Source organism: Chionomys nivalis, chromosome 12 (genome assembly GCF_950005125.1).
Source record: "Chionomys nivalis chromosome 12, mChiNiv1.1, whole genome shotgun sequence".
In the NCBI taxonomy this organism is placed as follows: Eukaryota; Metazoa; Chordata; class Mammalia; order Rodentia; family Cricetidae; genus Chionomys; species Chionomys nivalis.
The window spans coordinates 6904506-6929375 of record NC_080097.1 but is presented as its reverse complement, the minus strand read 5'-3'; the positions used below and the strand labels follow the sequence as shown (position 1 = coordinate 6929375).

The 24870-nt window shown below is 44.3% G+C and overlaps 1 protein-coding gene across 1 annotated transcript in view; it reads left to right on the top strand.

Moving 5' to 3' along the window:
• The first annotated feature begins 12202 nt into the window (after positions 1 to 12202).
• The window catches only part of Gpc6 (glypican 6), a 979653-nt gene continuing 966985 nt past the window's right edge, over positions 12203 to 24870 (top strand). The window contains exon 1 of the mRNA XM_057786799.1: positions 12203 to 12921. Coding sequence (XP_057642782.1) covers positions 12762 to 12921 — 160 coding nt within the window. The 5' untranslated portion in view covers positions 12203 to 12761. The remainder of the gene's footprint in view (positions 12922 to 24870) is intronic.

The window sequence follows — 24870 nt, the reverse complement described above, 5'->3', positions numbered from 1 at the left end:
GTTAGTATGATGGTGGTTGTATCCTCTTCTCTAAGATTCGTGACCGCGCTAACCCAGGCGGTTGGGTAGTACCAGGCATGATTTCCGTCCCACTGAGAATGTCTGAAGTCCAATCAGACAACTGTGAGTTACTGACAAGATAGGAGTGCCACTGTTGTGCTTTAGAGCTATCCTGCCGCCTGGTCATTGGTATATTTCGTAGGTGTCATAGCTGGGCAGAATTACTGATCACTTCCCCCCCTTGGCAAGCGGCATGGCACTTTCTGTACTATGGATGCCACTGCTCAGCAAAGAGCCTTTCAAATCAGATGCAGCTCAGGTCTTTGTAGTCTTGTGTACCAAGTAGGTGGTGACTTTAGCAATAGGGAATTATCTTCAACTTCTGAGGGCCATCAAAGCAACAGCTTCAGCCTATATTGTTTTGGGGGATCACTTGGACTCCCCTGACCAATAACTCGTAAGGAGGATTTTTATACCTGGTATTGGGAATTTTTAGATGGTTAACAGCTCTTGAAAGCTCAAGTGTGATAATTTCATTTAAACTCAATATGTATATGTATACAAACACATTCTATGTAATTTTAGTTAAATAAAAATACAATTCTCTATGGTATGTTCAAACTAATAGGTTTTCTGGAAACCCGTCTACTGTTGCAGTAAGCCAGATCAAGCCAAATTATAACAGCAGGTTTATTTGAGCAAAGCAACACCTGTGTAAGTCCTGCAGTCCCAGAGATCCTGGCTGGAGAAGCTGCAATCCGAACTAAAGCAGGGAGATTATATAGCCTGTAGGTGAGGGGTGATAATGTGTCTGCAACAAGCTGGGTTTGTGTGGCAAAAGTCTGGAATGTTAGGCAGAGACTTGGGCTGCTGGTGGAGTTGCAACAGTCGCCAACAGTGTGGAGCTGGGCTTTCTGGCACCTTTTCTTTGTTGACGAGTCTCTGAGAGAGTGGGGTTTGGAGAAAGAAACAGGAATGGGGTTTCCCCCATCAAGGGCAAGCTGGAGGTTCCAACCCAACTCAAACATCCTTAGTGTTTTTTTTCTCCCCTCCCTCCCTTTCCTTCTGTTTTGACCGTCTCCTTTCCCGCTTCACAATAAAATGCCCCACTCATGTTCCCATTCCCCCTTCAACATTGAAATTTTTCTTATGGCCTCCTAATTTTAAATGATTGCACCACACACACACAAAAAAAAAACAAATCCATACCTGGAGCTATGTGTTTTAAAAACACAAATACTTTATGAGCTGATTTAATTATTTTTGCGAACATCTCCTAGCACACTTCATGGAGCCCTGGGCACTACTGTTTCTCCAGAAGGGAGAGGCTATGACCGGAAGAAACACCCTTCCTGAGACAAACTGATTAATATTCTGTGGGTAGTCAATGAAACTATCAAACAAGTGTCTCCCTGGACCAGAAAATCATTAGTGAAACCTAATTTTAACCTCTAGTGAGGAAACTTGCTGTATGTTTGTCCCTTTCCAGGTCTTCTTAGCTCCCAAGGGTCTCAAGGGTCTTGAAATGCTTTTTCTATTGGTGAAAACCTCCTACCAGGCTTTGGCAATTATTGTGATTTTATAGGGGAGGATAATTAAGTGTTCTTCAGGTTATACATATTAGCTGCTTGTCTCTAAGAACATTGCGTACAGTGCTTTGCGACAACAACTGTAAAATACCACGTGGTAACTATTTTATTGTCTTTATTGTCCTGACCATTTTGATCTACTTATTCAATGAAGAAGTAAAATTTCATTTAAAAAAATTCTAAGGTCCCTTATACTTAATGTAGAGACAGCAATCATGTTTGGATTTCTAAGTTTGAAATGTTCTGAAAGAGGAAAGAATTCTTCTAGGTTCTAAGAAAGAGATCTAAGATTTAAAGAGAGCAAACTCTGTCATGCAGGTTATCATCAATAATGCAAAGAATATATACCTAGAGGTAGTTCTTTGTCTCAACCTACGTCTGGGAGAAAATGCTGGGTGAAGGGAAAAAGGAATTCGGAATGAAAGAAGTAGAGAATTTTTCTGTCTTGTCTGTGGCCTACACTCCGATAGGTACAGGCCCTCCTGTGGGCAGTGGTATGTAGTCTGTTCTGTACCCTGAACGGTACAGGCCCCCCTTTGGGCAGTGGTATGTATGCTGGACTGTACCCCGATAGGTACAGGCCCCCCTGTGGGCAGTGGTATGTATCCTGTACCGTACCCCGATAGGTACAGGCCCCCCTGTGGGCAGTGGTATGTATCCTGTACTGTACCCCGATAGGTACAGGCCCCCCTTTGGGCAGTGGTATGTATGCTGGGCTGTACCCCGATAGGTACTGGCCCCCTGTGGGCAGTGGTATGTATTATGACTCAGCTTCAGAAGTTTTCCCCATGCTACAATGTCATGGCAGTGAGACTGGGCTGGACCTACAGAGAGGAGCAAAGTGACCACCTGACCTTGTAGTGTATTCAACGAAGAGCAGAGATCAGCTGAGGGAAATGTTGTGGGCACTTGTGCACACTGATGTGTATGCACGGTTCTGGCTTGTTCACACTGGTGTGTGTGCACAGCTCTAGTTTGTCCACACTGGTGAGTGTGCATTTTTTCTGGTTTGTTCACGCTGGTGTGTGTGTGTAGGGCTATGGTTTGTCCACACTGGTGTGCATTCAGGGTTCTGGTTTGTTCACACTGGTGTGTGTGTGTGTGTGTGCATGGTTCTGGTTTGTTCACAGAGGTGTGTGCATGGTTCTGGTTTAGAAGAAGAACAGTGTGGCTTGGATAGGACTGGATGGGCAGGGACTGAGAAAAAAGATCTGTTCATGTCTCAGAGGACTCATGGGAGCTCAGAAACGCCCATGACCAAATAAAATATCTTTTTGCACCTATGCCCAGTGTCCTCACATAGCCACAGGAAAACAAAGGACTCAGTCTGGAGAAGGAGATTTGTCTGAGAAAATTCTTATGCAGCTAAATTTACCTGGAATTGGCAAGATTAGCTTTTTCCCCCTCCAGAGCATAAATGAGACTTAAAATAGAAATGAAGTTCCGTTACAAGAAAGTAAGTTTCATTCCTTGCACTTGGGTTTGTGGCCTGTGAAAATGCATGACCATTACGCAAATACAAAATTTTCCATCTGAGTTAGCTACCAAGGCAGTGCACGATAATTTAGCATGATGGCTAACTAATCTTTTAAGCCAACTTGAAAATGAGCATGTCACCTCAAAGCAATAGGAAGAGAGGAAAGTTCTAGAAATCTTGCCAAAGTCCAAAGCCGCCTTCTAGCGAAGATTTCAATTTGATGTTGTGATGTGCCGCATTTCTATTGAATGGTGAAGTATGTGTCGTTCATTAAGTTCTCATTCGTTATGAAAATAGACTAGCAAATTGTATTCTTTGTAAGTGAAATCATTATGGAAGTAATTTACAAAATACATTAAGCTCTTTCACAATCTTTTCTAAAGGAAAAGTCAAATAGTTTTAACCACATTGCAGGCCATTATCATATAAGTCTTAGATCTTACTTTTCATTAGTTATTTCGTGAATTATGTGTTGCACACATATCTACATTTGCTTCGTCTGTGCACGGCACAAACTGCTTTTTATGTGAGCCTGGGAGAAATCACATTTCAATGATTGGTTTCATTAAGTTTAAAATAAAGATGAAAGTCTAGTTCCTAAAATACTGGATTAAAACACTCTTCTCTTTTCTTCTCAGATTTGTGTATGCCTGCTTTGCTCTCCAGGGACTGTAACACGAGCCTTCATCTTTTCAATTTCGGTATCAAATCATCATTTCAAACCCAAGAGAGAGCAGATGCCAGGCAAGCATATTGCAAAAATAAGGTTGTTTGACCCTCTTTGGAGTTGAAAACTCAGTTATCAACTTAGATTAACATGGAAGTCAGAGCAGATTTAGTGTCTGTCTAAGCTGTGCACACTTACAGTGCTGCTCATTACCAGGAACATGCTAGTACATGTCTGTTTCCCAGGAAAAATAGAGCCCTATTCATGATTCATAGAGGCCCTCCCGTACAGTAAAGACATTCATTCTCTAACGCCGCTATGACTGGGGTGTTGTGAAGCCCAATGATGTTATTTTTGGAAGATAGTCTACCAATTAAAAGCAAACAGCCCTGGATTGCTTAGTAGTGTCTTCAACATTGATTGCCTGTGACTGCAAACAAAATGAGGGGGAAGCCAGGCACAGCGCCTCCTGTTCCTCTGCCGCCTGACTTCAGATCCCTCCCTGGAACAAGATTGTTAGGAGATGGAACATCCAACTTTAAATCCCAAGTGTTTTTTTTCCCCCTTAATGTCCCAAGTAACTTGAAAAACACTAGATTTATTCTCTTATAAACTTTAATTATTTGTGCCTGAGATGTAATAAAATGTGCAAAGTTAATATAGTAGCAAGGGGTAGGAGCGAGTACTTGGAGGTGAGTTCAGTACACGAAGAGAACTAGTACCAAATTCTTCAAATGAGAGACAATAATATTTGATATGAAACTAAAATACACTCTCCTATTTTGTGACTTCTAAATCATGGAAGAAAACCTGGCCATGGTGGTTGAGACCCGTAATCCCAAAAGTTGAGAGGTTGAGGTGGGAGGATCAGGATTTCAAGGTCACTCTGAACTATCTAGGGAGTTTGAGACCAACCTGGGCATCATGAGGATCTGGTTGTAAAGAAATAATTTAAGATTCTGGGAGAAAGTACTCAGGGAGGTTGAGGGGGGAGAATCATGAGGATGAGGTCTCATGAGTTGGCCATATAAGGAGGCCCTGTTTCAGAAAAGCAACCACCCAGAGACTGATGCTGCAAAGGCGGATGGGGAATGCTGTAGATAGATGTATTTTGGACATCAATTGTCTTTGAATTCGTCTAGGTTCTGGCTTACCAATGAATGATGCAGATTAGGGTCACTGTGATTTTTGTTAACTAAAGATCTCAAAGTATTGGTGTTTGGCTCAAAGTATTGAGCCAGCCACAAGCCTACTGATTTATTGCTCATTTGTTTTGTTCTTAATGATCTTTTAAAATGCTATACATTTGGGTTTAATTTTTTCATAGATCGGTGAAGAACTTTGATTCTACATGAAAGACAGGAGTGCATTTGTGAGCATTTTAAGCACCCTAAGAAATAATAAGGAAGAGATTATTTTTCCATTTCTTTACAGTTTAAAATATTTTATTTTTTAATTATGTGTGTGTGTGTGTGTGTGTGTGTGTGTGAATATGTCTGTATGGGGGTATGCACACATGAGTGCCGTGTGTTCTGAGGTCAGAGGAGGGTGTCAGATCTCCTGGAGCTGGAGTTAACTTCCCCAGAGTTGTTACTCTCACAGAGAGGGTTTATTTCCGTCCATTTAAAAGTACATGTAGCAAAATTCACTTAAATTTTTCATTGTTTTTCTTGGTAATTTACAATAGATGTGATGACTCTAATCATTGTAATTTGAGGTTATATGACAAATTAAAATAAAAAACTTTGACTATTTTGATGATTAGAGAATGATGATCTCACTTCCCATCATTAAGACTAATTTTCTATCAGTTGTAGTATTATAAAATTTTCAACAACAGCAGTGTTTATTCCTAATCAGTCTTATAAAATTTTCTTTAGAATTATTTTCTTTATATTATTTAGACAATTCAAAAGATTTTAGAATTTATTCTTCTTTTTAAAAAAGATTTATTTATTTATTTATTTATTTATTTATTTATTTATTTATTATTCTGGTGTCCACAAGAAGGCACCAGATCTTATTATAAATGGTTTGAGCTTCTATGCTGTTGCTGGGAATTGAACTCAGGATCTCTGGAACGGCAGTCAGTGCTCTTAAGCTGTGAGCCAACACTCCAGCCCCCGAGATTTTATAATTTAATCATCCAAGCAAGGTTTTGTTTTCATTCTTTTCTTACATAAAGACATTAAGTTGAAAAATAAAGCTTGATCAGAACATTATAAATGCAAGGCAGTCTTTCTAGAGTCCCAAAGAAAATAGCTAAAAAATTGTATGCCTGTATATAAAAATAATCAATAACAGTAATATTTTGTCTGTAGATCATCTTTTCTTGTTTTCACTCAAACTTAGTCTGTCACCATGCTTATTTTGTGTTGAAATAATTAATGACAGGTTAAAAACTTAGAGCCGTTAGTAACTGATAGATGATTTACATAAGGAGAACATATATTCATGTGATTGAAGTTGGCAACATATGCAGCAATTGCCTTTAAGGAATGCCATTGTTCCGGCCCCGGATGATCTGAGAACTATGCACAGCATTGTTCATCTCTTATAAAGCAGAAGGACTGAGTCATGACTACCAAGGTGCATGGTTCCAATAATCTAGGTCTATCAGACGGACTGTGTGCCACAGAGCTGTCTCTCCCAGCTCTCATATCTGAATTTAGAATGAACTACAGAGATGCAATCTGATGCATTGGTAGCGAGATTTTCATTTGTGTCAATTTTACATTGACAGAGCTGATTTGGAAAAACTTTCAAAACACATGATGACCTTGAAATAATAATGGTCTTAAAGGGGCCTACTAATATTCCTTTCTCAGAAAAAATGATGGTATAAAAGTTACTCAAGGAAGTATCACCTTGGCCAAGATTGTTCCAAGGCATACAATGGTATTAGTAGCATTTTTGAACATAAATATTTTGTTGTTTAATATTTAAATGAATTCAGTAGCCTAGGACACATTTTAAGTATGAAAATCACTTATGGGGCCGGAGAGATGGCTCAGTGGTTAAGAGCATTGCCTGCTCTTCCAAAGGTCCTGAGTTCAATTCCCGGCAACCATATGGTGGCTCACAACCATCTGTAAAGAGGTCTGGTGCCCTCTTCTGGCCTGCAGACATACGCACAGACAGAATATTGTATAAATAATAAATAAATAAATATTTAAAAAAAAAGAAAATCACTTATGAATTGATGGAGATCAGATAGTTGGATTATTAACAAATATGGAAAATTGGAACTTGCATTTTAAATCATTGTGATACTTGAACATATTTCTTGCTTACCTTCTAGATGATTGATAGTAACATTTCATATATTCATAAGCACAACTCATACTTACTTGAAATGTCTATCAGCAGATGATATTCTGTTTATTATTCACCCATGTTTATCTTTTCTTTCTCTGTAACTCATCAGTATTCTAGTATCTGGGAATTGCAAAGCAACTGCAAAGTTTCTCCTGGAGTTTTCATTGTGAACCCTGCTTTTCATGGGGCAGGTTAACTCAGCAATTCTGATGTATGCCAAGCTGCAATGTGGAGTAGACACTCATGGCTTATCTCCTTGCTTATAAACGATTCTGTTTGAACTTATTTGTTCACTTTGATCGAAAACACACAAAAATCAAAGCCAAGAATTCAATCAGCTTCTCACTCATGAGATAATATAACTGAGCAAAACTATTTCAAAGTTTGTAATTGTGGCTTTTTGTTGTAATACGAGCGGCGGCGCTGCGTCCCGGGCACCCAGCCGCCCACATGGCTAGCTTATGCCCCGAAATAATTACACGGAAACTGTATTTTTTTAATCACTGCCTGGCCCATTAGTTCCAACCTCTTATTGGCTAGCTCTTACATATTGATCTAACCCATTTTTAATATTCTGTGTAGCACCATGAGCTGGCTTACCAGGAAAGATCTTAACCTGCGTCTGTCTGGAGTGGGAGAATCATGGCGACTCACTCACTCGGCTTCTTTCTCCCAGCATTTTGTTCTGTTTACTCCACCCACCTAAGGGTTGGCCTATCCAATGGACCTAGGCAGTTTCTTTATTATTTAACCAATGACCTTCCTCCATCAGCTTTTGAGTTTTCTTTTCATCCAAGCCAGTTTTTAAAAATTTATTGTTTTAATTTTTCGAGATTATATGCAATTTTATCGTCTTAAAAGTTACAAGAAAAACTTCACAGGTCAAAGTTTTATTTTATACATAACAATGTTAATAGCTGTCTTACATGTGGGAGATAATAGTGTAAGAGAGATAGTTCCAGGACAGGCTCCAAAGTCCAAAGCAACGCAGAGAAACCCAGTCTCAAAAACCCAAAATAAAAAAAAAAGCATAAAAAATAAAATTGAATTTCCTGCAGAAAACACAGATAATACAGAGAAGAGAAGAAAAAATGTAAAGGAATCTCCTAAGGGAAGTGAGATTGCTTTTCAGTTCATTTAATTTCTGGAGTCAGTGTGGGAAACCCAACCCTATCTGCATGGCCAAAGTCTTTGTACCTGACGTTTACACAGTCTTTCTGCCCATTTTACATGTCTTTCCCCGTGGCCTGGCAAGCACTACAGGCTAACGCTGATGCTTCTCCAGGGTTTCCTGGAGGCCTCTTTATCATCCTCCCAGTACCATTGTCTTTGATGTGCAGGGCGATATGTTCCACCCTGGAAAATCTCCTGACGTGGATTCCACATTGCTACCTCCAATTTGTTTTCTCATATTTGTCTCTTGCCTTCAATTTCTCCTCTTCAGACTTCAGATTGGTGTCTGTGTTTATATTGTTTTCATTTGAAGAAGCAGAAATCCCAAGTGGTCGTATACATAAACAGCGAGATACTTATTGATTATGTAATAAGAGGTTTGGAGCTGGAGCTGGTGACTCAGATAAAGAGCAGGAACCTTGGGTATTGGTACGCCTTTGTCTGCCATTGTCTCTTTTAGCAATGGCTTGTTTTCTGTTTCCTGGGCACAGTACACACGTAGGTGTGAAGGGTCAAGAGGCTGAGGTGATAAGAGCCTTCTGCTTTAAAAACAAGATTTTTATTTTTATTTTAAATATATCTTAGAGTTTATATTGCTGCGAAGAAGCAGTGACCAAAAGCAACTTGGGAGGAGAGGGCTTGTTTGGCTGACACTTCCACATCGCTGTTCATCATGGAAGGAAATTGGTTCACTCACATAGAACTGTTCATCAGTGAAAGCATTTGGAGCAGGAGCTCAAGCAGGACAGGACTCTGGAGACAGTAGCTGATGCAGAGGCCAAGGAGGGGAGCTGCTTACTGGTTTGCTCCTCAGGGCTTGCTCAGTCTGCTTTCACATAGAACAAAGGACCACCCTTCCAAGGACAGCTCCACCCACTCTGGGCTCGGCCCTCCTGCTTCTATCACTAATTAAGAAAATGCCCTACAAGCTTACCTACAGCCCAATGTTATAGAGATATTTTCTCTATAAAGTTTCTCAATTGAAGTTCTTTCTTCTCAGATGACTGTGTCAAGGTGTGTGTGTGTGTGCGTGAGTGTGCGCGCGCGCGTGCGTGTCTGTAGGTCCACACATGCTAGATGAGGGCATTGGATTCCCTGGAGCTAAAGTTCTAGGTAGCTGTGATCCACTTAATATGAGTGCTAAAAACTAAACTTGGATCTCCTGGAAGACGAGTAAGCACTTCCAAATAGTCAGCTCTCCCATGTTCTTTTTGCTTTTCAATCAGAAAAAGTAGTTCTTAGAAAGTTCATCTTAAATTATTTTGGTCAGAAATGGTTCCTTCACTCCAACTCTATACTATCTAATTGAACAGGAAAAGGATGGCCAGCAGTGACTTAGGCCAAATGAGTCTCTTTCCTTTGCATGAGCACAGGGTTCACAAACACATTGCTCAGGATGACTGAGAGAGGGTGCCTGATTTACCTACCACCTGTGGCTGTTGAAGACCAAACTCTTTTCTCTAGAACTCGAATTAATGGAACTAAATTCTACTTCTATTGTAGCTCCAAGGGTACTGAGAACCAGCTGGGGTGGTAAAGTGGGCTGAAATAGAAATCTTAGTGCCTAGAACATGCACTTCCATCAAGACCACCCTCAGCAGTTCAATGACGGTCCTTTTCTACCAAACCAAGCACCAAATCCAAATCTCCATATACAAATCCATTCTTCAGAGCATCTTCATAGTCTTCCCATTTCCCCTCCCCCTAGTTTAAGTCTCAAACAACCAGATCCTTTACCTGGTGACAGAGTACTATAGGTATCTCCTCCTGAGTTTGCTCTTGTTCCTCTTTTTGTTTCCTTCTGCTTACTGTGTCCAGTATATACGTGGTAGTTGAGATTCAACCTCTTGGCCAACATTTCTGTCTAAGTCATAGGTGCTGTCTTATTTCTCATCAGGTCTTTTCTATGAACTTCTATCACACCACATGATCATTCCAATACATCATCAAGGTATTACCCACAGATAAATTCTTTCTTTGTGTTTTTAACGCTACTTTGAACAATTTAGTATTACACAGTAAGTGAAGTAGGCAAATTACCTAATTCTGTAGTACAACTAAAGTTCACAAGCCAATCACAAACTGTTTGACCCTCCCCAGCAAATTCACGCTCATCTATTTATGCTTGAGGAACTAGTAACTTTCCAGGCGTTAGGCTGCCTACAAGTCTACAAAGGCTACAATAGCCTACTGCTCTACGCGAGTGTTGATTGCTCATTAAACACAACAGGAGTAGCCAATCTTTAAACAGTCATAAACCATCTCAGTTGTCTTTTGTGTGCACATGGGTTTGCCAGTACACACGCACACACAGGGTGGAATCCTGAAGTTACCCTTTGGTGTCCCCTCAGGAATGCTGTCTACCTCCTTAAAAGAAAAGATTTATTTTTGTCATTTCAATTTGTGTTTGTGTGTGATCCTGCACATGTTTTTGGGCTCCTGCAAGAACAGTATGCGCTCTTAATTGAGGAGTCATCTCTTCAGGCTCCTCACCACCTGTCTTTGTTTCACCAGTGTTGGCACGGGTATGCCTTTTGGGGGCAGGGGAAATGGAACACAAGCCCCGTGTCCTTGTGCTTGTAAAGCAAGCACTCTACCACCCTCTAGGTACAACTTCGTTTCAAAGAAGCCGGGATCCTCCCGAGTCTTACTGAGGATGGGTTAAAGAGGGCTTAGTGGAGAGGAATATGCACTAAGTGCGTTTGATGATGATGAAGGTGCCCATGATAGATAAAGGATTCAGACATCAGGAGTCTTTCTGGTCACTGGTGAGAAGAAGAACATCCTCCTGCAGCTTTATAGTCAGGTTCCACCAAACTAGGCCTGACTATCCAGTGATGTCTCAGGAGCTGTGAAAACAGTGTCCACATGGAGATGCTACTGAACAGCTTGTCTTTTCTGGTTGCTTCGTTTCAGCATCTCTATGATCATTAGTATAAGAAGGACCATGGAAACGGGTTAAGACAGAATCTCCACTTTCGTCCCATTTCACAGAACTGCAAGGAGAAAATGACTAGGTTCCCCATTTGAGAATTCTGAGAACTTGGAAGAAAAAGCTAAGGCCAGTGTGTTGAGAGTATCTGATGAGAGAAAATTAAGACACCATGCCCTTCCCAGTGTCTCGCTTCATGCATTGCTGTCTGCCATTATCGGACCTCTACACTGAGAACCCAAGCCTAGTGATTTAGGAATCAAGAGTATAATTCAAGAGTGTAATGTCACCCCCCCTTTCTCTCTGTCTCTCTCTCTCTCTGTGTCTGTGTGTGTGTGAGAGAGACAGAGAGAGAGACAGAGAGAGGACAGAGAGACAGACAGAGAAAGAGAGAGAGAGGGAGAGAAAGAGGGAGAGAGAGAGAGAAAGAGAGAGAGAGAGAGAGAGAGAGAGAGAGAGAGAGAGAGAGAGAGAGAGAGAAAGAGATTAGTTGTAGGGGGAGTGAAGATCTATGGCTCTCTAATATGTGCGCTCACTACTTGTTTTTAGAAAATAGAAACACTAAGACAGGCAGAAGTCAGCCAGTCACTCTGCTATGCTCCCAGATTTCTCTTCTGTGTGTATTTCTTCCCTGGCTTTATGTTAGTTACTTGGGCAAGAGCAACAATTGGAAATGCGATGTTCTTGATCTTCAGAAAAATTTAGCACAATCACAACAATTACTCGCCACAAACACTTTATCTTTTTACTGCGGCTTATTTGTGTCAAGAAAGGTTGCATTTCGGATGGGCATGGAGAAAATAGGGACCTTTCTAATCTTTCCCCTTCTACCTCACGGCAAGCGATCCATTCCAGGTTTTGCGGCCGACTCTGCCTCAGAATTTCGGCGGTGCTCTGGGTAGCACGTTTCTCTCTCTCCCTCCCCGCCTTTCTGCTTTCCTCAAGCCTCCAGAGTCAGTCTCCAGGATTTTCTCTCTTCCTATTTCTAGAAGACTCACACAGGCTCCCCCAGTCTGTGTGAAGCTGAGGTTCCTCCTGGATTCCGTACGTCTCCACGCACACACCTCCCCGAGAGCCCGGCGCTCACACCCACAAACACGCGCGCACACACTCGCGCCGGCCTGTTCATCTCCCTCCGGGCGGGAGCCGGCGCGCGCGGTCGGTCCCACCTTCGTCACACACACACTGGCCAGGCGAGCTCGCAGCGTTCCACGACTCTGCGGCTCGGAACTCGGACCGCTGCTCTGAACGCCCCCACTGTGGTATTTAAAAAAAGAGAGAGAGAGAAAGAAAAGACAAGACATTTCGTTGCCTTCTCCTCTCCTCTCGTCTTTCTCTCACGGTTTTCTACCCGAGCGGCTAGCGGAGCCGGCTGCATTCCCAAGCCAGCCCTGGTTGGCTTGCCATCCTCCATCTGGCTTATAAAAGTTTGCTGAGCGCAGTCCAGAGGGCTTCGCGGCTCGTCCCCTCGGCTGGCGGAAGGGGGTGACGCTGGGCAGCGGCAGAGGAGCGCGCCGCGGGCTCTGGCGGGCTTTCGGCTCCAGGGGCAAGGTGAAGAGCGCACAGGGAGCTGGGGGCTGCCGAGGTGGACTTGCATGTTGCACCATGCCTTCTTGGATTCGGGCTGTGATTCTTCCTCTCTCCGGGCTGCTCCTGTCCCTCCCGGCCGCCGCGGACGTGAAGGCTCGGAGCTGCAACGAGGTCCGCCAGGCTTACGGTGCCAAGGGATTCAGCCTAGCGGACATCCCCTACCAGGAGATCGCAGGTAAGCGCGGGCGCGGGCCCGGGGTCCCCGCTGCAGCCCCGGGAGGCGGCGGGGCGTCCTCTCCCTCCCCCCTGTTGCTCACTTGGTGCTCACTTTCTGCGGACGCCTCCCGGGGACCCCGCGTCCCCGCATCCGGGCGGCGGAGTCTCGTCCCGCTTCTCCGGCGGGAGGAAGGTGTGCGTGCCGGCCGCCTCATTGTGTGCACACGCGGGAGCACCCAGGTCCCCTCCCTCGCTCGCTCCCTGCGTCTCTGCTCCCGCGCCCCGCTACCTCGGTGGCTGGCCTAGAGTCGGGCCGGCCCGGTCGAGCTGGGAACGGTGGAGAGGAGACTGCAAGAGCAGGCGGCGAGCCGAGCGGGGCGCCCATAGCATCCCCCTCGCCGGGGCAAACTTGGGAGAACTGCGGCCACAGTTCTCCCAGCGCCACCGTCTGAGTGGCGCCTTCTCCACTCCCGCCTTCGCGCCGGCCGGCGGGGGCGGTGGAGAGACGCGGAGGTTCCCCTTCTCCAGCTCTCTGCTCTCCAGGTCCTTCCCGAGGACCGAGCGAGCGCCAGGCTCCTGGCCTGGGGACCGGCCACTAAGGGGACACATTGACCGCGTCCCCGGGGTCTGAGTGTTGGAGTCCCCGGGCTGTTGCGGTAGGGGGCGGGAGTGCTTTGCAGTCTGTCTGCTTCAGATTTGGGGCGGGCTTTTCCGTTAGGGTGCCCCAGAGCTTCCCCGACTGCGGTTGGCCACTCGGACTAAGGAGAGAACCGGGCCACCCTGCGCGGAGCCGGGTCCCCAGCGTGGCCTCGCGCTCCGGCCCGCTGGCGCACGCGGAGCCAACTTAAGCGAGTGACCCGATGGGGGCGTTCGTCTCCGGGGTCTGCACTTCGCGCTCGGTGGCTCGCGCGAACCCAAGCTGCCCTTCCTCCGGAGCTCTCGAACCCCCACCCTCTTTCCCCGAGCCCGGGTGTGCGGCCCTTCGGGCTCCACCAACTCGCGCTGCAGCCTGCTCAGTGTGTGTTTTCAGGCTCTTAGCTCCAACCGAACCTGAGCTTCAGCGGGGCTCCTTGATGAAACGAGTCAGGGACGGGTAATCCTTTAGCTGAGGTGGAACTGAGCTGAAAGAGGCCAAGGGAAGGCTGGAGATGGTGTGAGGGCGCGGGCTGCTTAAACAGGGTAGCTGAAGGTAGCTAAATGACCTCAGATCGCTGGATCGCCACCAGACTGTGTTTTGCCAAAGAACTGGTGGACGGATGGAAAATACTCGCAAATATCTTTCAAACATCTTAGTGTTAATACGTTGTGGAATTCTTGCTTTCTTACACTCGATCTCCAGACTCGAGGAGTGAGGGTCTTTACTTGCACCGCAATTAACACATTTCTATCAATTTGGGAATTGCCAAAAGGAAAATAAACTACGCTCACACATTAGAAACAGCGCGTTGCTCTATGTAGAAGGATCTCTTTTCAACTCACAGCCAGGCGTTCTGTTTCCTGGGTAGAGCTGGCCGGAGAGTCTGTAGTGAATTACTAGACAACTCTAGTCCCCGGGATTTCGCCCACCCCGCTCCAGCACTCCCTAATTTGTTAATCAATGACTAGAAAGGACTGTGCCTGCAGCGCCTTAAGTTTCTTAACCCTCCTTTCCCTTTGTCTACTGTTATTTCATTCTTTTTAATTAATTGATAAGGATCTGCTTCACCTTTTTAACTCCCCAAATCTCAGGAAATTCAACTTTTAAAACGTTTGGAGTAGAGATCCCTTCTAGGAACTCGTTTTCTCCTCCGATCTGGCCATTTTAAAACTGGATCTTTTAAACACACATATTCCCCAACATGATTTCAGATAAGATACCTCTAAGAAGGAAAACAGCTAAGTATTTTAAAATTGCATCGGTATTCTTTAGCGGGCAGTGAGACTCCGTGGAGACTAGCGATGACCCTCAGCACCATCCGGGGCCTGACCATCAGAGCGCAGAAGCACACTGTAAATAACTTCTGTAGTCACCAATGACTTTGCTGGAGAACATTCCCAGTGGCTGCAGACACGCTTTAGAAGTAGTTTAACTGCAGAGGGTTTGGTGGTTGTATGTTTTTTGTCTTCTCCACTGCCTTATAAATCACAGACTGGTAATAGCCCTGAATTTCTAAAAATACACCCACCTCACTAAACTCACTTAGACCAAGAATGAAGGCCAGCTGAGGACTTTTTACCTTGAGCCCAGTGTCACCCACCGCTGGTTGATGGGATCAAGGTCCATGTTCCCGTGGGGTCAGAGGCACATCTGATAGGAAAATAAAGAACGGTGAGGTAACTGGAGAGTTTTTATTTTTTTTGGGGGGGGGGAAGAGTATGTTTTTTTCAAAGTAAACTTTACACAGTGGTAAAGTAAGTTGCATTTACTCTTGCTTTTTGGAATAATCACAATTAAATAAACACATCCGTACTCTCCTCCCCAGCTCCTGGTAATATTTACATTTAATTATCGAGTATAGGGAAGCTAGTGTGGGAGCTATCCTTTCGAAAGGAAAACTTTTTCATCCTTGGCCGGTTTGCTTGAGAAAAGGCATGTGTTCAACTGTTAGGAAACCTGAATGGTAAAGAACCCTTGTTCAAGGTCCAGACTCCATCCATACTCCTGAGCTGTATTTGTAAGTAGCTCAACTGGAGTATTGGGAAGTAATTAGGATACTGTATTTTTGTATTTAATCTCAGCTTTTTTTTTTTTTAAAGATTTACTCCAAGCTCACATTGTAAAACAGCCTGTTGCCCTTTTCTCTGAGGGGTAGAGTAATGCTCTCCAGACTGCCAGGGGGGACTGTAGGTAATACATAAACTCCAGCTCTGAGGATGTGTCATCAGAGGGGAGAGGTCACCATCAGTCTTTACACAGCCTTGGTTTTAAACTCACATCAGCAGATCAGGGAGACCCTCCTCCTGGAAGATCTCCACAGGAGCCCACTCCGGAGCCCCTGTCAGCAGGCCCTTCTCATACTTGGGAACTCCTGTGGTACAAGGAGTGTTTCCAGAAATCCAGCCAAAAGCCTTCACGGGGGCCTTCCTTGTTTCCTCTTGTACTGGGCCCTGGGAAGATCCTAAAGTAAGTACATCAGGAGCTTGGATAGGGACCTTTGATCAAGGTTCCCACTTCCCTCAAGGCTCAGTGATTCCCCTTTCCTCCTGGTGCTAAGCATCTCAGAGTCTCCTAGCAGATGGCAGCACTTGCTTGGGCCTGGATTCAGAATAGCCAGAGAGTGCTGGTCTGGTTTGTTTGTGTCTCTAGCAACAGACACACACATTCACACTCTGATCTGTCCACTCTCATACTCACATATAGACTCATATTATCCATTCATGCACTCACACCCACACTCACACCCTGCCTCCTCTGCCCCCCACACACATTGAAACATATCACCTGGATAAATGAGAATTCCCAGAATGTTGTTTTAGGATTTTTTATATTTGGTTTATTTTATATTTGGGAGTAACGTCTTAGTTTAACGTGATTCCTCTTTCCTTATTTATCTAACATAACTTTGTTTAACACTTCATATATAGAAATTATGTACCCACCACCTATTTATACACAACTCTTAAGCAGGCCAGATGGCTCCGCTGGTTGAAGTGCTTGCTGCCAAACCTAACAACCTGCATTTGATTGGTGGGACCCACCCGGTGCAAAGAGGAAACAAACCTCTTTCAAGTTGTCCTCCGATCTCCACTTGTGGGCTGTCACACCCATGTACACACTTGAACATCTGTGCAAAACCAAAATGAATATACAATTATTTCGAAAATATTACTTACTCAGGTTTTCCGATAAGTTAGAACACAGAGGATCTCGCCATATTTCATAGATAAAGAGACAACTGATAAGACTTCAGTAACGTGCCCAGGGGTGACTCAGCTACCTAGTGTGGGGAACAAGCTCAAACCCAGGAGTACTGCCGTGAGCGTTCACAAACCTCTACCTTGGCCCCTTGTCCTACAGAATTAAGGCCCCAACATTTGTTGAATTCACACACACCAGACTCATTCTTTGCCCCTCTTCTTTGTGTATCATGTGTTGTTGCTCAATCCATCCATTTATGTATTCCCACAAGCTGTGAATGCCGAGTTTATGTTGGGTTGCAACATCTATCATTTCCCAAATCATTTCCAGTTTCTTTTATTGAATCTATCTGGTTACATAAAGTACATGCATCCGTTTCTTCCAGTGTACTGGGTCTGCTAGAATGTTAGCGTAGCTCCAAACCTGGAATGTTGGCTTAGTCCAACCAGTCTTATGATAGAACACTACCCAGAGAATGCAAACTAGAGCAAGGCCCTGTTTTCACAGAATAGGATGCAACCAACATCTTCAATATGTGCTTTACCCTACTTTTTTTCTGAGGTATGTTGAGAGTTGGGGTACAGTTGGATATGAAGAAAGCATTAAATGTCTGGTGGTGGTGAACAGGCCTTTAATCTCAGAACTTGGGAGGCAGAGACAGGCTGATCTCTCAGTTTGAGACCAGCCTGGTCTACACAGAGTGAGTTCCATGACAGCCATGGCTACACAGAGATACCCTGCTTGAAACAAACAAACGAACAAATAGAATAAAGAAAAAGTGTTAAACTGTCTCCATCTCTTGGATGACAATTTGTCAAATATTTATGTCACGATCTACTGTGAAAATAGGACTTTTTTATATTATAGTGTTCTTGTACTTTTAATTCATGTTCTGGCATCAAATATTTATGGACATGCCTTCTTCCCGTGCTTATAAATATACAACACACACACGTCAACAGGCTTGGCTTTATTCCAGTGATCTTTAACACAGCTTCTTTTCGGTTCACATGTCGATGTCCCAGTAAAATAAGCGAGACAGTGTTGAGCCATTCTTACCCTCACAGCTATCTGCAGCGCCTCATCTCAGTCCCATTTCTCTGCCCTATTCGAAGGTTGTTGATCTTTGCCCTCTACTTTGTTAACGGACAGCTACCTCACGTTCTGTAGATGAACAAAGAGAGCTGTAAATGAATCTGCAGAATTTCAGTGCTCTTCTTTTTAGCCACTAGATGTCTAGATAGTTACTCTATCTCCAGAGTTATCAAATCCAGGTAATTGGGAGGTCCTCTCATTACATTTTTGATCTAGGAGTCAATTGAGAGCCTTGTAAACAAAGTTAGCTCAGCTGACTTACTAAGAGAATAATCTCTCACTATTTAAGGACTGACAACCTTGTTTTCCTACATAAGACCCATTTCTTTTAATTGAATTGTCTCTTAATAGTTTGTGCCTAGAAATGTAGGCCACTGTCAGGATTGCTTTGAAGCACACAGCATCCTGTCCTTAAATTGTGCTTGAAAAGATTCTGTTCCTTTATATAAGGACATAAGTAAAATAAGTAATATTTAAACTTCTGGACATTCATAAAACACAGGATTGTCCTTCCTGTTATATGACCTATTCTGTAAAACTTGCAGTAAAATAATTGTTGATAAATGATTTAACCCCAGTTTCTGTCTTATTTAAACATAAAAAGCTAACACTATACAATTCTTCCATAATTTACATCTCTCTGAAGAGTTCTAGTAAGGTTAGAGATTTAGAGCTGTCTAGCCAGTATAAACAGCTGTTTTGATATTTTCTAAATCTGGATGTTACGTTACTTTCTTTGCCAAAATCCGCTCTGCCGTATCTTCTCACGCATAACCTAACTGCGAGTGGTGTAACAATCATCTCACGCTATCTATTTGCCAGTGCTTTAGACAGCACCGTCTGAAAAGTATTGGCAAGCCTGGTGCGGTGGGCCTGTAGTCTCAGCATTCAGGAGGTGAAGCAGGGGAAGCTCGAGCTCTAGGCCAGCCTGGGCTACGTGGGTGATGACCTGTCTTAAAAAAAAATCAAACAAGAAAACCAGAAAACAACCAAACACACAAGAACAAAAGTGTTTACATTTCTGGTTTGGAAAATGTGAAAATAAAGGAATTCGTAGTGATAAGTCATGGCTAAAACTTTCTAAATTTTAATAATCTGGATGAAAATGGAGTTTTAATGACACCTGATTACCATTATTCTTGAAGTCTTGGGACAGTAACAAAGAAACAGAAGTGACATTTCATTTGCCAATGACTCCAGGCATTTGTCTCATTTAAGCGACGAGTATTTATTGTGTATGGTGCTGTAATAATTGCTTGTGCTTTCTGCTTGGTCTGCATTTCCAAGGAACTTTGATCCTGGCAAAAAGAAGAAGCAACTCAGGGCAGCCCTGAAAACTTAGTAATTCCAGATGAGATGAGGGTGGAGCGCTATAGGCAAGCAGACTTATGGGATCGTTTCAGCTAGATGGAGGGCCTTAGGTGTGCATTGGTAAGGGGCTGCAGTGTGACCTGAACCATGGGCAGCTATCAGGAAGGATGGGGACAGCGGAAGGCTCACATTTGACATGACTGTGAGAACGCTGGGAAACGTGAGAATTCCAGAACCCATGGTCAAGGGCTGCGGTGAGAAGAGGTGTGTGAGAAAGAAAAACCAGGGAATTAGAACCTGAGGGCTGAGACCAGCAACACAAGGGGCCCAAAGATAGACTCCTGCCTATTAGCCCTGTGTTTATCCACTTGGCCCTTTGACCTAAATGCTTACAGGTGCTAAACTCAAGGTGTACACACTCCCTAAGTACAAATCAACTAAGGAGGAGGTAGGGGGCAGGTATGGGGCAAGGGGGTGGGAGGATGGGGGGGGCATTTTACCTACCTAGGAACCCATGTAAGTTATGCCTGTCCTGCTTGCCGTGGCTGAAACAAACTCTGGGAAGAGAACCCTAAGATGCTTAGAGCCCTCCTATCATATTGTGAAGTTCCACGTGTGCGTGCTCATACACCCACACACCACATGCACACACATACACAGGACATTTTGCTCACCCTACCTCTGCCCCAGAAGTCCCTGTGACCTCCTGCTCTTCTACACAGTGACTGTTCAGCGGGGAAGAACTCATGCCTGGAAAGACCGACTTCACCCGCATACAACCTTAGTGACCATCTGGGCTCTGGAATGCTTTGAACTCCTTATTTAGGCTTTGGCTTCCAAGAGTAGTAAGGGTCCCTTGGAGAAGGATTTCTATCAGCATTGGCCATGGTTTTGGAATCTTTCTTTGACTTCTTTGAGAGAAATTACCAGAAGGGAAGAGCATAAATACCAGAAGAGAGGAGCTGCCGTCTTGAAAGAGAGTGCGGAGGTGAAGTGCAGGAGGAGTCATGAAATATCGAGCTTCAGTAGGTCCTGCCTCGGATTAGTAGTCAACCCAACTTAACTGTCACTGTGCGATCGCCGTGGACAGTGTGGCTGAGTGGGTGGGAGAGAGAGAGCCAGGGAGAGGGAGATTTAGAGAAAAATGAATGTCCGGGAAACATTCACTGACTTACCAAGGCAATGTCAGCAGATCGGCCTAATTTATCTGTTATTTTTTAGTGGATACAGAACTCCCTATCATCAGTAAGGCAACAGAAGATTGTTAACAACATCAGTGTGGCTGATAGAAATTATTCAGTTAGGGTTGGATGAGTTATTAATACTCAGAAAACGTCAGGTCACCAATCACCAGGTAGTCAACCCTGCACATCACAGAATTTCATTCGTAGATTTTTGTTTTTACACCGTGGTAGTACAAAACCATTTTTAAGCCTCCCAACAAAGCACAGAACTGTATAAATTTTATCGTCGTCTAGGATTTATGGCTTGTTTGGGGGATCATGTGAATTTCAATGGCCTTTAATGATTATTAGGACAAGAATCAAAGACTGGAGTGTCCAGGTAGAAGGAGAAGCCTCGAAGGATGGGCAGTGTTTGTCAAGGGAGTGGCGAGAGACGGTGGAATTCAGGGTGGAGTGGATGGCGGGCAGGCGTCTAAAGGACAACACAGACAGGGATTTATTTGGAAGTGATGAAAATTATATTGAACAGCATGGGTGGGGTTGGGTTTTTGGAGGTCTTTGGATGTCCTCAGCTGAATCTGGCAGGAATTAGGTCATCATCCTGGGCTCTTGGCACTGACGTCTCATGGAAGAATTGTTTTGATGGTTGAGCACTATGAACAGGATGGATTTGAGAGGGGCATCTTAGAGGATCAGTGGGAGAGGATGGCTGAGAGGCTGCAACAGGAAGGGGACAGTTCCACAGGAGGGTATGGGGAGAAAAGAAGGGGTACATGTGGTCATCACAGAACAGAAAAACATAAACACTAATTAACTAAAAGGAACTGAAAATCTAGACTGAGCCACACAGCAGTTCCAATACAGGCGTTTAAGGAAGATGAACCACTGAATGCCTTTGCCTGAAGTAACCTGCATCCGCTGAGGTACTTTTGGCTGCAGGTCAGGTAAAGCCCCAGTTCATTTGGTTTATACAATCATTTCTTCAGATAGAACCAGTCCCAACATAGGGCAGGCAGGAAGAAGTAAGAAGGAAGTATGCTGGTTCTTGGGAATTCTAGAGAACCCGGGTCATCTTAGGAGGGGTCCATGGAGTCATTCGGAGCATCCATAAAACCTGTATCTCTGTGCTCCTCAACATTCTGCACCTTACTCTCTCCCCATTGCCTCCCTCCCTTCCGGAAGTCATCACCATATGCTTCCAGAGTAAGAAGGCAGCAATCCAGATCAGAGCTTCTCTGTGAACGTCACGTGCTGGTACCACTGAAGGGCTAGCTACACCCAAATGTCTGGGTCCTCTGTCGCAAGTGTTCGACTGAGTTGGACCAGGTCGTGCCTACAAATCTGTATTCAGGAATGTTCTGGGATGAACTATTGTTGGTTCTTTCATCCTTGAGTCTCTTAACAGTGACACTAAGTTCTGTGCAAAGTGGGTTTTAAATGCAGACTGCTGCCAGCCCAGCACAGCTAAATGTCAGATGATATTTTTATGATCTTTTTTACCTCGATCTATCAGGAGAATACTCTGATAGTCTAGATCACACTGTTTAGACCTCCAGATTTTTTTTTTAAAGATTGTACTATAGCCATTCGGGGAAATCGAGGCAAACAGTCATCTTCTCTGTGCCTGGAACCAAAAGGACTTTCCTGGCTGCTACCATTGACCTGTCATCATTAGTAACGGAACCCTTTGTGTTGCTTTAGAAGAGGAAATAGGCAGCAGAATTAGAAATTTCTTTCGCTGTGAGGTCCCCATATTTCCTTGCTACATTGGCATGCTTTCTTGGGGCACATATGAGTCTTATTATATGCGTCTTTTATCTGCTCTTGGAGGAATTTTATCCCCCTACCTCGTCTTTGAGTTATTCACAGGCTGGCCTCCAGGTACAGAGCTAGCCATTTTCTCCCAGTGTCTGGGCTCCTATGGAAAGAGGCTGTATACAGAGCCGGTCCTTTCCGTCTTTGAATGTATTTAATTACAGACGAGCAGGCCCATTCCGTGCTTGCCCACTAGTACTGCACTGTTTCCTCACTGGCCCTAGAGCCCCCCATTACTGGTCTTGGACTTTGAAGAGGTTGCCTTCGTCCTTCTGTGCCCCCAGGAAAGTGGAAAGTGGTGACGCGGGGCCGGTGTTCCTCCAGGGATCCCAAGGAACTCAGGTATAGTGACTTTGAGACAACTATTTCCTTTGTAGGGGAAGAAGCCTTTTGAAGTGTTCTGGAGAAGGATGAAGACTTTTCACTTCTTTTCTTAATGGGCCAGAATAGTTTAAAGTCAATAACACGTGGGAAGTGAACTTCAAAAAGGTCGCCATGCATGAAGCATAGCTACCTACCAGGGAGAAGCTTTAACCTTCATCTGCAGAAAATGGAAGGCATTATTGTCCCGTGGCTGTTTGGTTTTCCTAATGTTTTTCTGTAATTCTAGTGATTGACGAAACAAAGTATAAAACCTGCAAGTGCTAATGTTTTGCTTTGCTTGGCTTTGTTTTTTTTCTTCAAAAGGCTTAACTGGTCTATTTTCTTGAAGTTTGGTGTAGTGATGGGTTGTAAAGGAAACAAGAGGTGGGAACTAACTCGGGAAACAAGCAGTTCTTGTATCTCCGCATCACACACCTCCCAGATCCCTGCATACCAAGACACTGATTTCAGAAGACAGGCTTGCTAGAGGTGTAAGGAAGGATAAGTCACCTATAAACAAACCAAGAGTTCCTCTGTAACTTCTGTTTTCCATTTGCCTGATTCCAAAGCCTTTAGAGCACCATTTGAAGAGCCGGAACTCACTCCCAAATCTCCTGTCACCTCTGTGGAAGTTCAGGCTCCCTGGTCGTGTTTGATTGGTGATCTCTTAGAACTCCTCCAGCCATTGGCGTGCGCTGAAGTTGGCACAAAGGGTTCACATTTACAGGGTCAAGGGCTGACGTGCGAAAATTGTGTTTTGTGATTTTACTGCTCACGTGATCACCTGGTGTCTCCTTCCGAGAGCTCGCTCTTTCAGAGACCTGGGGATGTCAGGCTTCTGGAGGTCAGGTAAAATGTGCAAAGCTTAGACTGATCTCGTTATAAGAGTGCAATGAGGCCGGGCGGTGGTGGCGCACGCCTTTAATCCCAGCACTCGGGAGGTCGGGAGGCAGAGGCAGGCGGATCTCTGTGAGTTCGAGACCAGCCTGGTCTACAAGAGCTAGTTCCAGGACAGGCTCCAAAACCACAGAGAAACCCTGTCTCGAAAAACCAAAAAAAAAAAAAAAAGAGTGCAATGAGGAATATATTCCTTCTGCTTAAATTACCACGTGGGTCCTCTGAAGGCCAGTCCTACCTACTGTGAAGTAGCGTTCAGAGTGGCCGGCCTCGATCCTCTACCTAGAAATCGGCTAGGAGGGCGCTTTTCCTACTACTGCTTCCTTCTCTGTCAGCAAAACTATAGCCTGGAGATACCCTAGCATCATTTACAGATATTCTTCATGTACTGCAACGGGAGAGTTAAAAGGCGTACAAATGCCTTTCTCTGCATTGTCAGAGATCGGTTATGTATACACACATTCAAACTGGAGTTAAAAACACATTAAGTGAATCTGAGGATATCGTGCATTTTTTATTTTGTTCTTAACCAAAAATTATTTAACACATGAATTTGAATCAGTTTCACAGTTGGGGTTATGGATGTAAAAGTAATAAATGTCATTGGAAGTCACACACACTCAGAGCAACTATGATCTCAGTGGTACTTTCTTCTTCACCTAGAGTCGCTTCTGATTGGATAGAAGATTTTCAGTACACCAAATTGTCTATCTGCAGCCTCATTGCTTAGAATGATTTCAATCCTATGTGGTAACCAAGGCTGCATTCCCTCGCTGGAATGCGATTTCCTACCACTGGAAAGCCTGTAACTTGTTTTCAAATGGATTTTAACCTTTCTAACCATTATTAGTTCATAAAGCAGATCTCCTGTAAAAACTATTGTGAACCCCCTGAAATACTTATATTTTCAAAAATGTAACCTTATGTTTGAAACAAAGTTTTAAGATGTTCTATATGTTATAGATGCACCTGAAGCTGTTTGATTTCGGGGGTGGAGGGGAGAAAGTGAGCCAGTTTCACAATTGCTGTAATCTGGGAAAGCAGACAGTGGACCACATAGGCATGAGCGGGCTTCGTGCAGCCCGACATTTCCGAAAGCTGTCTTCATTCAGGGTGACAATTCGGATTTTAACCTAATTAAGCATTGGAGAGAACCAGTGTCCAAAGAGGTAAGCCGGAAGGTTGCTGTAAGTCCCAAACTGCGGACAGCTTCCAGCTCTGCCGGAGAGCACGGTTTGGGACGTCTGCAAGGTGCCGCGGATGGCCAGAGGGAGGCTCTCCTGCGCAGCGCCTGCCTGCCGCTAGGTGTACCACCTCCAGCCGCGTTTCAGCCTGGTTACTGTGGAATTGATTTTCATGGCTCATGACAGAAACTGTTTTCAGCCCACGAGGAGGAGGAAGTGGCTGAGGCCGATCCTCCTCACACAAACAGCAAATTGCTCCATGCCTGCCGTAGCTTTCGAGG